Source organism: Orycteropus afer, unplaced genomic scaffold, assembly GCF_000298275.1.
Source record: "Orycteropus afer afer isolate SDZICR_OR568_19922 unplaced genomic scaffold, OryAfe1.0 scaffold00003, whole genome shotgun sequence".
Classification (NCBI taxonomy): domain Eukaryota; kingdom Metazoa; phylum Chordata; class Mammalia; order Tubulidentata; family Orycteropodidae; genus Orycteropus; species Orycteropus afer.
The window spans coordinates 24,204,451-24,217,959 of NW_006921590.1; the positions used below are offsets into that span (position 1 = coordinate 24,204,451).

The 13,509-nt window shown below is 38.9% G+C and overlaps 1 protein-coding gene across 1 annotated transcript in view; it reads left to right on the forward strand.

The window, feature by feature from the left end:
• Window positions 1-13,509, forward strand: part of LOC103194057 (collagen alpha-4(VI) chain-like) — a 169,974-nt gene that overhangs the window by 66,700 nt on the left and 89,765 nt on the right. Inside the window, exons 17-18 of the mRNA XM_042780329.1 lie at window positions 1,480-1,542; window positions 5,907-5,972. Of these exons, the coding sequence (XP_042636263.1) occupies window positions 1,480-1,542; window positions 5,907-5,972 (129 nt within the window). The remainder of the gene's footprint in view (window positions 1-1,479; window positions 1,543-5,906; window positions 5,973-13,509) is intronic.

Here is a 13,509-nt window from a genome sequence, read left to right on the forward strand (position 1 = left end):
CATCACAATAAATGGAGAGAAGATTGAGGTTGTCAAAGAATTCACGTTGCTTGGTTCTACAATCGATGCCAACGGAAGCAACAGTCAGGACATTAGATGACGTGTAGCATTGGGAAAGTCAACCGCAAAGGAACTGTTTCAAGTGCTGAGGAGGAGCAAGGATGTCTCCTTGAGGACTATGGTGCGCCTGAAAGAAGCCATGATATTTCCGATATCCTCGTTATGCATGTGAAAGCTGGACAATGAATAAGGAACACTGAAAAAGAGTTGATGCTTTTGAGTTGTGGTGCTGGAGAAGAACGCTGAAAGTAGCATGGACTGCTCAAAGAACTAACAGATCTGTCCTGGAGGAAGTGCACTTGAAATGCTCCTTGGAAGCGAGAATGGCCAGACTGCATCTCACCTAGTTTTGGTCATATTGTCAGAAAGGACCATTCCTTGGAGAAGGATGTCATGCTTGGTAGGGTGGAGGGTTGACGAAAGAGGGGGAGGCCTTCAACGAGATGGATTGGTACAGTGGCTGCGATGATGGGCTCAGGTATAGCAGGAATCGTGGAGCTGGTGCAGGATCAGGCAGTGTTTCGTTCTGCTGTGCATGGGGTCGCTATGAGTCGGAAATGACTTGATGGCACCTAACAACAACAAAGCTTCCTTTTACTATCAGATTAGACCAGAGAAAACATAAAAAGAATCTCAAGTAAGGTTAAGAGATGGCTTCTTTTGGAACTTAGAGAACATTCCAATCCTTGTGTGTCTAAAGTCCAGATACAAAGAGGAGCCCCAGTTCACTGTTCTCAGATTGTGGTATCATCTCCACCAGTACCAGGCATATCGTCGAGGAAGGTACCTGGGGAGGAGCTTGCCCCCTACTCTGTGGCTCTGTGGGAACCACTACATAGTGATGTCACCATTTATTGCAGGCTTTCAGAGAAGAATCCATTTACTTATCATGCTGTCATCTTATAGCAAATCCCTTTAACTGTTTTCCTGTCAGCAGTAGTCAGGAGTTCTGCAAGCATTTTTTTTTTTTTTCTCCTTTCTTTCCTTTTCATGAGATCTAACTCACTACTTCAGTTACTATTGCTGATGTCTGTGGTAGAGAAAGCCTCATTCTTTTTCTCACATTTGTTTCTTTGTGGGATCATCAGGGAAGAGTGCAAAGATCAAGGGATTTGATGGCAGAGAGATCTGAGTCCTCCTCCTCCAGCCTCAGACTCCTCATAGGCCAGTGGGATTCACTTCTGTGCTGTGAGGATTTAATGATGTAAGACACACCCAAGGCCAAGCATATAGCAGATTCTCAATAACTGTATGTTCTCTTCTTTATCTCAACCTTACTTTTGTCAGCAAATCCTTTAAAATTCAAGGATTAAGCTGTTCTTTAATTTGATTCTCATTTTCCCTCTTAATGTTCTCTTTCTTTTAGACAATAGGTGATAAAAAAGAAAAAAAGTGACATATTTTTTCTTTGTGATTAAGGGCTTGACAGGACCCCCAGGACAACTTGGAGAACATGGAATGCAAGGTGTAAAGGGAGATCCTGTGAGTGATGGCTGAAAGCTTTCTGCTCCTTTCACTTTAGGGACGCATGATCTGTTTGCTTGACACAAAGACAATGAACAACTAGTTATTTACTAGTGAGGCAACTGTTCAGCTTATCTTAGTATTACACCAAAAAGAGATTTGAGAGGAAAACCTATTTTATAGGGAATCCAGGTATATATATATATATGTATGTATATGTATATATATATGTGTGTATATATATATATATATATATATATATATATATATGTATATATGTATATATACATGAAAATATATACAACAAAGCATAAACTCCTTCAATAATTTGTACTTGTACAAGTCATTGACAGTGGTTATATACTTCATATCGTGTCATCATTCTCCCTATTTCTGCCTGTATTCTTTAATCATTGCTAACTTAGACTACCTGTCCCTAAAGGTTCTCCTCTGTGTTTTAGATTTACTGTTGTGCATTTAATCTCATATAAGTAATTCTTTAAAAGAGCATAATGTTCAAGGCAAATATTCTTTTTTAAATGAGGTAAGTTGTTTAGTTTAAAGATAACTATGTGCGATAGTTTCAGTTCAATCCTTAAAGGGGGTTCTCCCAGCCTAAGTATAAACAGTAAGTCTGGTTTCCAATAAGAATTTGAAATTATGTTCTACATTCTTTTCCTCCTTTGGATCAAGATCTGTCTATTGGATTATTGATCAAAATGTTCAGTAGTAGTAGCCATGCACCATCCCTCCCCCTCTTTTTATTTTATCTCATAGCAAAGTAGTTCATGAAGACAATTAGAACTGCTGTCCATTTCTTTTTCCAAGAATATAGGTTCTTAAAGAGATTGGAATTTTAATTGCGTTGGGTATTTGACATCACTAACAGTCCCGCCCACCACTTGTCAGTAGGTTGTCCTACTATGGTGGCTTGCAAGTTGCTATGAGGCTGGAGGCTATGGCACTGGTATGTCAGATACCAGCAGGGTCACCCAGTGGTGAGCTTCCAGACTAAGGAAGACTTGGAAGAAGGAAAGGACCATTCACTTCTCAAAAAACTGGCCAGTGAAAACCTTGTGAATAGCAATGAAACACTATCTGATATATTATTGGAAAACTTTATGAGTAGCTCTGAAACACTGCCTCATATAGAGCTGGAAGATGAGCCCCTCAGTTTGGAAAGCACTCAAAAATGCAATTGGGGAAGAGCTACTTCCTCAAAGTAGAGTTGAGCTTAATGACGTGGATGGAGGAAAGCTTTCAGGACCTCCATTTGCTGATATGGCACAACTCAAAATGGGAAGAAACAGCAGCAAACATCCATTAATAATTGGAACATGGAATGTACGAAGTATGAATCCAGGAAAATTGGAAGTTGTCAAAAATGAAATGGAATGCAGAAAGATTGATATCCTCGGCATTAGTGAGCTGAAAGGGACAGGTTTTGGCCATTCTGAATCAGACAACCATATGATCTACTATGCTGGGAATGACAAATTGAAGAAAAATGGTGTGGCATTCATTGTCACAAAAAAAAAAGGTGTCAAGATCTATCCTGAAGTACAATGCTGTCAGTGAGAGGATACTATCCATATGCCTATGAGGGAGACCAGTTACTACAACTATTATTCAAATTTATGCACCAACCACCAAAGCCAAAGAGCAGGGAACTCTGGTGGCATAGAGCCTAAGGCATTTGACTACTAACCAGAAGGCTGGAGGTTCAAACCAATCAACTACGTCTCAGAAGGGAGATTGGGCAATCTACTTCCATAGTGATACCACCTCAGAAACTCAAGGAGGGGTTGCTATGAGTTGGATCCGACTCCATGGCAGTGAGTTTTTGGTTTTGGCAGTCTGAAATTGACCAAACATGCAATCAGGATGTGTTACTTATCACTGGTGACTGGAATGCCAAAGTTGGAACCAAAGAAGAATAACCAGTAGTTGGAAAATATGGCTTTGGTGATAGAAATGACAGCAGAGATTGCATGATAGAATTTTGCAAGACCAAAAACTTATTGCAAATACCTTTTTTGAACAACATAAATGGTGGCTATACATGTGGACCTCACCAGAAAGAATACACAGGAATCAGATCAACTGCATCTGTGGAAAGAGGCAAAACAAGGCCAGGAGCTGACTGTGGAAGAGACCATCAATTGCTCATGTAGAAGTTCAAGTTGAAGCTGAAGATGATTAAAACAAGTCCATGAGAGCCAAAATATGACCTTGATTATATCCCAGCTGAATTTAGAGACCAGTTGAAGAATAGATTTGACACATTGAACACAAATGACCGAAAAACAGACAAATTGTGGGATGACGCAAGAACATCATCCATGAAGAAAGCAAAAGGCCATTAAAAGACACGAAAGGAAGAAAAGACCAAAATAGATGTCTGAAGAGACTCTGCAACTTGCTCTTGAACGGAGTAGCTAAAGTGAATGAAAGAAATAATGAAATAAAAGAGCTGAACAGAAGATTTCAAAGAGCATTTCGAGAAGACAAAGTCAATTACTATAATGAAATATGCAAAGACCTGGAGTTAGAAAACCAAAAGGAAAGAAATGAACAAAAAATTCAAGCTTCAAGTTGCAATACTGAAAGATTCCACAGGCAAAATATTGAATGATGCAGGAAACATCAAAAGAGGATGGAAGGAATACATAGAGTCACTGTACCAAAAAGAACTGATCAATGTTCATCTGTTTCAGGAGGTGGCATATATCAAGAATCAATGGTATTGAAGGAAGAAGTTGAAGCTGCACTGAAGGAAGTGACAAAGAACAAGGCTCCAGGAATTGAAAGAATACCCAGTGAGATGTTTCAACAAATGGATGCTACACTGGAGCCACTTATTAGTCTATGCCAAGAAATTTGGAAGACAGCTACCTGGCCAACTGACTGGAAAAAAATCTATATTTGAACTCATTGTAAAGAAAGTTGATCAAAGAAATGTGGAAATTATCGAACAATATCATTAATATCACAGCACAAGTAAAATTTGCTGAAGATAATTAAAAAATGGTTGCAGCAGTATATTGACAGAGAACTTCCAGAAATGCAAGCTGGATTCAGAAGAGGTCATGGAACAAAGAATATCATTGTTGATGTCAGATGGATCCTGGCTGAAAGCAAAGAATACCAGAAAGATGTTTACTTGTGTTTTATTGAGTATGTAAAAGCATTCAACTGTGTGGATCATAACAAATTATGGATAACATTGGGAAGAATGGGAATTCCTGAACACTTCATTGTGCCCGTGAGGAACTTGTACATAGACCAAGAGGCTGCCATTTGAACAGAACAAGGCAACGCTGCATGGTTTAAAATCAGGAAGGGAGTGCGTCAGGATTATTCTTTTCACCATACTTTTTCAATCTGATGTTGAGCAAATAATCCGAGAAGGTGGACTATAAGAAGAAGATCATGGCATCAGGATTGGAAGAAGACTAATTAACAACCTGAGATATGCAGACAACACAACCTTGCTTGCTGAAAGTGAAGATGACTTGAAGCACTTACTGATGAAGATTAAAGACTATACAGTTTGCAGTATGGATTGTACCTCAACATGAAGAAAACGAAAATCCTCACAACTGGTCCAATAAGCAGCATCATGATAAATGGAGAAAAGATTGAAGTTGTCAAAGATTTCATATTACTTGGTTGCACAATCAATACCAATGGAAGGAGCAGTTGAGAAATTAGATGACATATTGCACTGGGCAAATCTGCTGCAAAAGATCTCTTTAAAGTGCCGAAGAGCAAAGATATCTCTTTGAAGACTAACGTGCACCTAACCCATGCCATGTTATTTTCAATTGCCTCATATGCATGTGAAAGATGGATAACAAATAAGGAAGACCGAAGAAGAGTTGATACTTTTGAGTTGTGGTGTTGGCAAAGAATGCTGAAAGTACAATGGACTGCCAGGAGAACGAGCAAATCTATCCCGTAAGAAGTGCAGCCAGGATGCTCCTTGGAGGTGAGAATGGCCAGATTTCTTCTCACCTACTTTAGTCATGTGGTCAGAAGGGACCATTTCCTGGAGAAAGATATCATGCTTGGTAAAGTGGAGGGGATCAGTGGAAAAGAGGAAGACCCTCAATGAGATTGATTGACATAGTGGCTGCTGTCATGGGCTTGGGTATTGTAAGGATTGTGAGGCTGGTGCAGGACTGTGCAGTGTTTCATTCTGTTGTGCCTAGGGTGGCTATGAGTCAGAGCCTGCTGGTCAGCACCTAACAAGAACAATAAGCAGTCCTTGAAACGGAAAGGTCTACTTAGGTTTTCCTTTCTTATAAAAATCCCCCTTTCTGTATTTATTTTCCTTTCTTTGCCATTTATTTGAGGTAACCAAACTTTTATTTTCTTAGGGAGATCCTGGAAGTGATAGTTATATCCAGGGCCCTAAGGGAGAAAAGGGAAGGCGTGGGCATCAGGTAAGATGGTTTCTGTTTGCTTGGGGGGTACTGGTACTCACGGAACAGGTGTCTCCTGGTGCAGAAGACTTGGCATCCTGGTTGGATCAGCAAAGAAAGCCTAGGATCAAATCTGTTGGACTCCATTGGCCATAGAGACAGGTGGTATGAAGGTTAATCCTCACTTGTATCCTGCTCCTTGCATCCTTGTTTCATAATTTGTTTTCTGTACAAATCTCCCTTCTCACAATGCTAGTAATATTAGTGGGTGGAAATGACTACAAACAAGTTACTTTACTTCTTTTGCTGTTGGCTTCCTGGTCTCCAAAATAAAAGCATTAGACCCAAAAAAAGCCCAAGATCTTTTTCTAGTTTAAATATTCTCCAATTTTCTGATGATATATTGATTTAAAGGATGCTCAAGGTCTTTACATTGTTGGCTTGCTTTCCATCAGAGCCAATGATGACTGATGTGAATCAGGTACTTCCCATTTTCTAAGATGAAATCCTTGTCTATTCTAAAGCCTGGAAGCATGACAGAAGGTATCACGAATGGAAAAAGGCTTGTTAACTGGACAGATGCTAACTTGTTAGAAGTCATTTTTAGATTTTTATGCCCTAAGCATGACTTTGAAAAATGACTAAAATAATACAATTGCCTCAGCTCTCACATCTCAACATTCCTAATTTCCAGGGAGGAGGTCTGCATAGCAAAATATTTACAACTGTATTCCCCAAAGCCCACTGCCATCAAGTCGATTCTGACTCACAGTGACCCCTATTGGGTTTCCAATGCTATAAATCTTTACGGAAGGAGATTGCCTCATCTTCCTCCTGCGGAAGGAATGCCTTACTCATTATGCCACCAAAGCTCTTCTACAACTGTAGAGGAACCTCTCTTTGCTTTGAACTTCAATTTTGCATCCTGATCTCTGATGGTGTAGTGCCTAAGGCATCTGACTGCTAACCACAAGGCTGGCAGTTCAAGCCTACCAGCCAGCCACTCCTCGGAAGGAACACTGGGCAATCTACTTCCTTAGAGATACCACCTCGAAAACCCAAGGAGAGGTCGCTATGAGTCGAATCGACTGGATGGCAGTGAGTCTTTTTTTTCTTTGACAAAAACTTAGGACACAGGTTCCCTTCCCTAGATTGTGCTAGTTACCATCCATTTTATGTGTTTCCAGGTCCTGAGAAAAATCTAGTTTGTAGCAAGATCATTATTGTGAGGTAATATGAGAGAACAGTCACCAGCTTGTTATTAATTACAGTTATTGAAGCCAAGTCCCACTGAGAAGTTTCCCTCTAGTGAGTATAGATCAGAGAGCCCTGTGAATAGCCGCTCAATCAGCTACTCTAGATTAAGCTGAAGGAATAGCAAGGCATCAAACCGTAACTCATCTGGGCCCCAGTTTCCTCATCCTTAAATGGAAAGATTAGACAAACTATCTCTCAGTTCCCAGGAATTAGTGGTTGCCATGAGAATAAAGGTCACAATCCATGTACAAACTGAACTCTGGTTCTGTGGTTTGCTCAAGGTTTTACTGCTAGGAATAGTCAAAGCTGGGATGAAACACAGACCTCGAGACAAACTGTCTGGTGCTGTGTCCACCACAGCTTTACAGCCACAGGGAGAGCCTCATGCTCACAGTTGACCTTAATCAAGGGTTATCCATGAACATCAGATCCCTGACTTGTGGGCAGAAATAAAAATTGTAAGCCCCTGCGGTAGTGCCATGTCTCATTACATTTGTATTTGCCATAGATCCTTCTGCCATACTAGGCTCAAAGAAGGGTGCTAATGAAATATCTGTTGCATACACGTGAATAACAAAAGTGACTCCTAAGTTACACAAGGCTGCAGCTCTGATGCTGAAATTGTAGTTTGTTGAGTGTTATTAGAAGATAGTCCTCTAGGGGGCAGTCTTCTGTTGAGATTGTGCTGAGCTAAACCAAGACCAGATTTAGTGTTGCAATTTTTCTTTTTTACCTTTCTATTGTGATTTGAGTGAAAGTTTACAGAGCAAATTGGTTTTCCATTCAATAGGTCATACACATTTTGTTTTGTGACATTCATTGCAATCCCCACATAGTAACATCACTTTTTCCAATTCTTCCCTGTGTTTCCTCATTCTATTTCCTAGATTTTGCCCTGATGAAGCAATCTGTCAAAACAAGCCAAAAATCTTTTTATTATATACTTAATTCTACTCTGCCCCATAAGCTCCTATGAGTCAGAATCGACTGGATGGCACTGGGTTTAGTTTTGTGGTTTTGTTGTGGTAGGAGTGAGAAATTAGTCCTGCTTTTTACACAGTGAATTGTTTTGGAAGGCAATCAGACAATGTATCAGTTAAGGGCTACTGGTTTTGTTTTTGTGTTTGTATATTCTTTTTAATTATATTTTTAATTTTTATTGTGGGAAAACACATACACTGTAACATAAAATGGTCTTTTTAACCACCTTTAAGTGTAGATTTTGGTGCATTAATTACATTCCCAATGCTGTGCAACCATCCCCACTCTATCTATCTCTAGCACTTTTAATCACCCCAAATGGAAACTCTGTACCCATTAAGCAGCATCTCCTCATTACCCCTTCCCTCCAGCTCCTGGTAACCAATGACCTACTTTCTGTTTCTGTGAATTTACCTCTTACAGGTATTTCATATAAGAGGAATCATGTAATATTTATCCTTTTGTGTCTGGTTTATTTCACTCAGCATATTTTTAAGGATCATTTACGTCGTATCAGACTTCATTTACGTCGTATCAGACTTCATTTCTCTTTGAGGCTGAATAATGCTCCATTTTATGGGTATACCACATTCATCTGTTGATGGACACTTGGGTTGTTTCCAGCTTTTAGCTCTCGTGAATAATGGTACCATGACCATTGGTGTACAAGTGCCTGAATCTCTGTTTTCAATTCTTTTGGGTATATATTTAAGAGTGGAATTATTGCACTGGTAGTGTAGTGCCTAAGGAATTTGACTGCTAACCAGAAGGCTGGTGGTTCAAACCCACCAGTCACTCCTCGGAAGGAAGGATGGGCAGTCTACTTCTGTAGGATACCGCCTTGGAAACCCAAGGAGGGGTCACTATGAATCAGGTCTGACTTGACGGCACATAACAACAACATGTCAATTCTATTTGTTACTTTTTTTTTTTCTTTTCCTATACAAGTATCAGAAGAACCTGACTAGCAGTATGTAGGTAATAGACATACTTGATAAATCTGGAATAGGTGATCCCAGGTTGGGTATGGCAGCTCTGTGATGTCATCAAGGCTCAGTGATATCATCTAGGGTCCAATCCCTTTTCTTCCCCTCTGCCATCCTCAGTGTGTTGGCTTTTGGCCTTTGGCAGCTCTGCGCATTTTGTCTTCACCCTTATATAAAATGCCAGAAGAAAAAGGGCTTTCTCTTAGAGTATAGTAGTATGTTCTTTTTAGCTCATTGGTCAAAATTGAGTCCTGTGCTCCCTACCTGCCCTTGCCTCAATTTAAGAGAGCCAGAGAAAGCAAATATCTGACAAAAAGAAATGGGATTGCCATGATTTGCTTAGACCTGTCATAATTTTTCCTTCAGAGCTGGGCATGCTGTTATTGCAAACAAAATTGAGATTTTCTTAGCAAAAAAGAAAGAGGAGGGGCTGTTGTATAGGCCACAAAATTTGTCCACCACATCTAAAGTTGTGTTTGCTCTTTGACCCAACCTTTTCCATTCAAACAAAGATGTAGCTCCACAGATGGTCATTGCAGTGATTTTTAAAACAGTAAAAAATTGGAAAAGCTAAATGTCCAATAATAAGGCATTATTTATATAAACAATGGAATGTTCACACAATGGGATATTATCAGCCCATGAAAATGTAGTGCTTTATGATGTGGAAAGCATCCATGACACAATATTAACTGAAAAAAAAAAACAGGTTATAAAACATTATATTCAATATGAGTTCAAATTTATAGATTATATCTATATCTATAGCTATTTATCCTGAAATATTAATTCTGGTTGTCTCCAAAATATTGTGATTAACTCTAGCCAGGAATTATGCATTTCTTTTCTTTAACATCATTCTCTGAATTGTCAAAATATTTTATGCTGTACCTGTATTTATGTTTACCCCAACTTTTCAGTTTGAAAAATTTCAATTATTCAGTTAAATTGTTAGAGTTGCAAGAACAGTACAATGAACAGCAGTTGCTACCATTTAGATACGTTCTCTTTTAAACTCTTTATACATGTATATAACTATAACTAACAATTTAACTATACATATACATAGGAGCTCTGGTAGTGTAGTGCCTAAGGCATTTGACTGCTAACCAGAAGGCTGGCAGTTCAAACCCACCAGGCACTTCTCGGAAGGAAGGTGGGCAATCTACTTCCGTAGTGATACTGCCTCGGAAATCCAAGGAGGGGTCGCTATGAGTCAGGTCCGACTCGAGGGCACATAAAAACAACAACAACAACGTACATATGCATAGGTCTCTGGGTATTGCAAAAGGTTTGCGCTCAACTACTAGCCTAAAGGTTGACAGTTTGAACTTACCCAATGGCACCACCGAGGAAAGGCTGGTGATCTGCTTCCATTAAGATTACAGCCAAGAAAACCCTATGGAGCAGTTCTACTCTGTAACACATGGGGTCGCCATAAGCTAGAATTGACTCAATGGCAAAGAGTATATACATTTATATGTTTTGCTGAACCATTTGAGGATTAACTGAAAACATCATGGGACTTTGCCTCAAAGTAAAAAGTAAAAGATTTAAAAAGAATCTTTTAAAAACAAAGACATTCTCTTATATAAACACACTCAAGAAATTGAATACTGATACAATATTATCTACTCTAAAGTCCTTATTTATTTTCCCCCACTTGCCCTAACAGTGTCCTTTGTGGCTATTTTTTATTGTTGTTCCAGGATCCAATCAAGGATTATATGTTGCATATAGTTGTCTTGTCTCTTTAGTATCCTGTAATCATGAAACTTCCCTAGTTATTTGTTTGTTTACATGCCATAGACATTCCAGACCAGTTGTTTTGCTAAACATCTCTCAATTAGGATTTGTCTGATGGTTTCCTCATGATTAGATCCAAGCTAAGCATTTTTGACAGGAGATTAAGTAATTCTGTGTCCTTCTCAGTCACCAGGAGACACACTACAGGCATACCATGAAGATATTGCAGGTTCGGTTTCAGAGCACTGCAATAAAACAAATATCATAAATATCATAAAAAGTGAGTCACATGGAACTGTTGGCTTTCCAGTGCATATAAAGTTATACTTACACTATGCTAGTCTCTTACAGTATAGTCTATTAAGTGTGCAAGGATGAAATATTGTAAGCATTATCAAAATGTGACACGGGGACATGAAATGGAGATGTGCTTTTGGAAAAATGGCACCACTAGACTTGCTTGACACAGAGCTCCCACAAAAGTTCTATTTGTAAAAAATGTAATATTTGAGAAGCACAAGAAAGCAAAGTGTAATAAAACAAGGTATGCTTGTATGTCCATCTGTCTCATTATTGGGGACATTAAGTTTGATCATTTGATTAGGGTAGCATTCATTAGATTTCTCCACAGTGAACATATTTTCCCCCTCTCTTTAATGAATAAGTAATCTGGGGAATGATACTCTGAGACTATAAATTTCCTATTTCCTAACAGTCTTTTACTCAATGATTCCAACATCTGCCAAAATATTTTCTATTCTGGCTGCAAAATAATTTTTAGTTTTGAAATGAGAAAATGACAAACATCTTAAGGAAGAATTTTTATGATCTCTAGACTCATAGTGAAAGTGTTTCATCTCTAATGGTCTCAGTTCTCTAGCACTGCTACAACAGAAGTACCATAAGTGGATGGCGTTAACAAACAGAAGTTTATTCCCTCACAGTTTAGGATCCTAGAAGTCCACATTCAGGGCGTCAGCTGTAGGAGAAGGCTTTCTCTCTGTCAGCTTTAGGGGAAGGTCCGTGTCTACTTTCAATGTCTATGGGCCCAGCATTCCTTGGAGATCTTCATATGTCTTGGCATCAATCCTCCTCTGGGTTTAGGAAGCTGTCACTATAGGGATCCTGGATCCAAAGGATGCATTATACTCCTAGCTCTTCTTTCTTCGTGGTAGTGAGGTCCCTCAGATCTCTGCTTGCTTGTTTAATCTCTTTCCTATCTCCAAAGGGATTGACCCGAGGTACAAATTAAGCCTATAGATTGTGTCCTGCCTAGTTAATATATCTGCCTCTAATCCTGCCTCATTAACATCATAGAGGCTAAGGTTTACAATGCATAGGATAATTACATCAGGTCACAAAATGGAGACTAACCACCTAACACTGAGAATCATGACCCAGCCAATTGACACATTTTGCGGGGGGTAAAATTCAATCCATGACAATAATTTATATACAACTGATTTTATTTTAATACTTCCCATTATAAATGTAACACTACAGAAATTTGAGGATGCAGAAAACTAAAAGATTAATAGGAAAAAATCATCAATAATTCTAATAACAAGGAATCCACCAGTTTACTGAACTTTCCTAGTGTGATGACAGCCTTAATCTCTTTGACAAAATCTGTTGAGGGTCCCATGTTGTTAGTTGTCATTGAGCTGATTCCAACTCGTGGTGACCTTGTGTGTGTCAGAGTAGAACCTGCTCCACAGGGTTTTCAAGGCTGTGACCTTTCAGAGTAGATCGTCAGATACCTCGAGGTGGATTCAAACTGCCACATTCTGGCTAGCAGTAGAGCACTTAATCTTTTGTATCACTCAGGGACTCCTTAAAGTCCCATGAACTTATTAGAAAAAGGTTTTAGCAATCATCATTTTTCCTTTTCCCACATTTAGGATAAATCATTCTCTCAAGCAATTTAGCATACTTTGCCCAACTTTTCTTCTGAGGAGTGGCTGGTGGGTTTGAACTGCCAGCCTTCTGGTTAGCAGTCAAATGCCTTAGGCTCTATGCCACCAGAGCGCCCTAAGAGAAATAACATCATAGCACAAACTTTTTCTGCTTTGGAACTTTCCCATAAACATAGTTTTTAATCATTGCAGACTTTTCTAACAAATTGTTACAATAAGTGTTCCTACTATAATTTTATTACATTTCCTTCATACTATGGGGTCTTCTAATTGTTTCAGAGTTCAATCTATTATAAACAACTGCTGGATAAACAACTTGGCACATAAAGTTGTTTCTGTTTTTGTATTTCAAATTTTTTCCCAATGTAAGTGTTATGTTTTATTGAGTTAGCATGTGACATCACTAAATAATTACCTAAAATACCCCTAGTTGCACTAAATGATGAAGGCAAAGGAACACTGGGAAAAGCACAAGAGTCAAAGTCAACAGAGGTAAATACTAGTACACACACAATCTGGCAATAGCAGTAATAACAATAATCAATGAGTGGATATATAGATAGACATGAAAACTGAACAGGAGTGGGAAAACGAATGAGACTATACCCATGAATGTATATTGGATTAACAGAGGCTATTGCTATGTATGAATTTTTACTCTTTTTTTTTTTA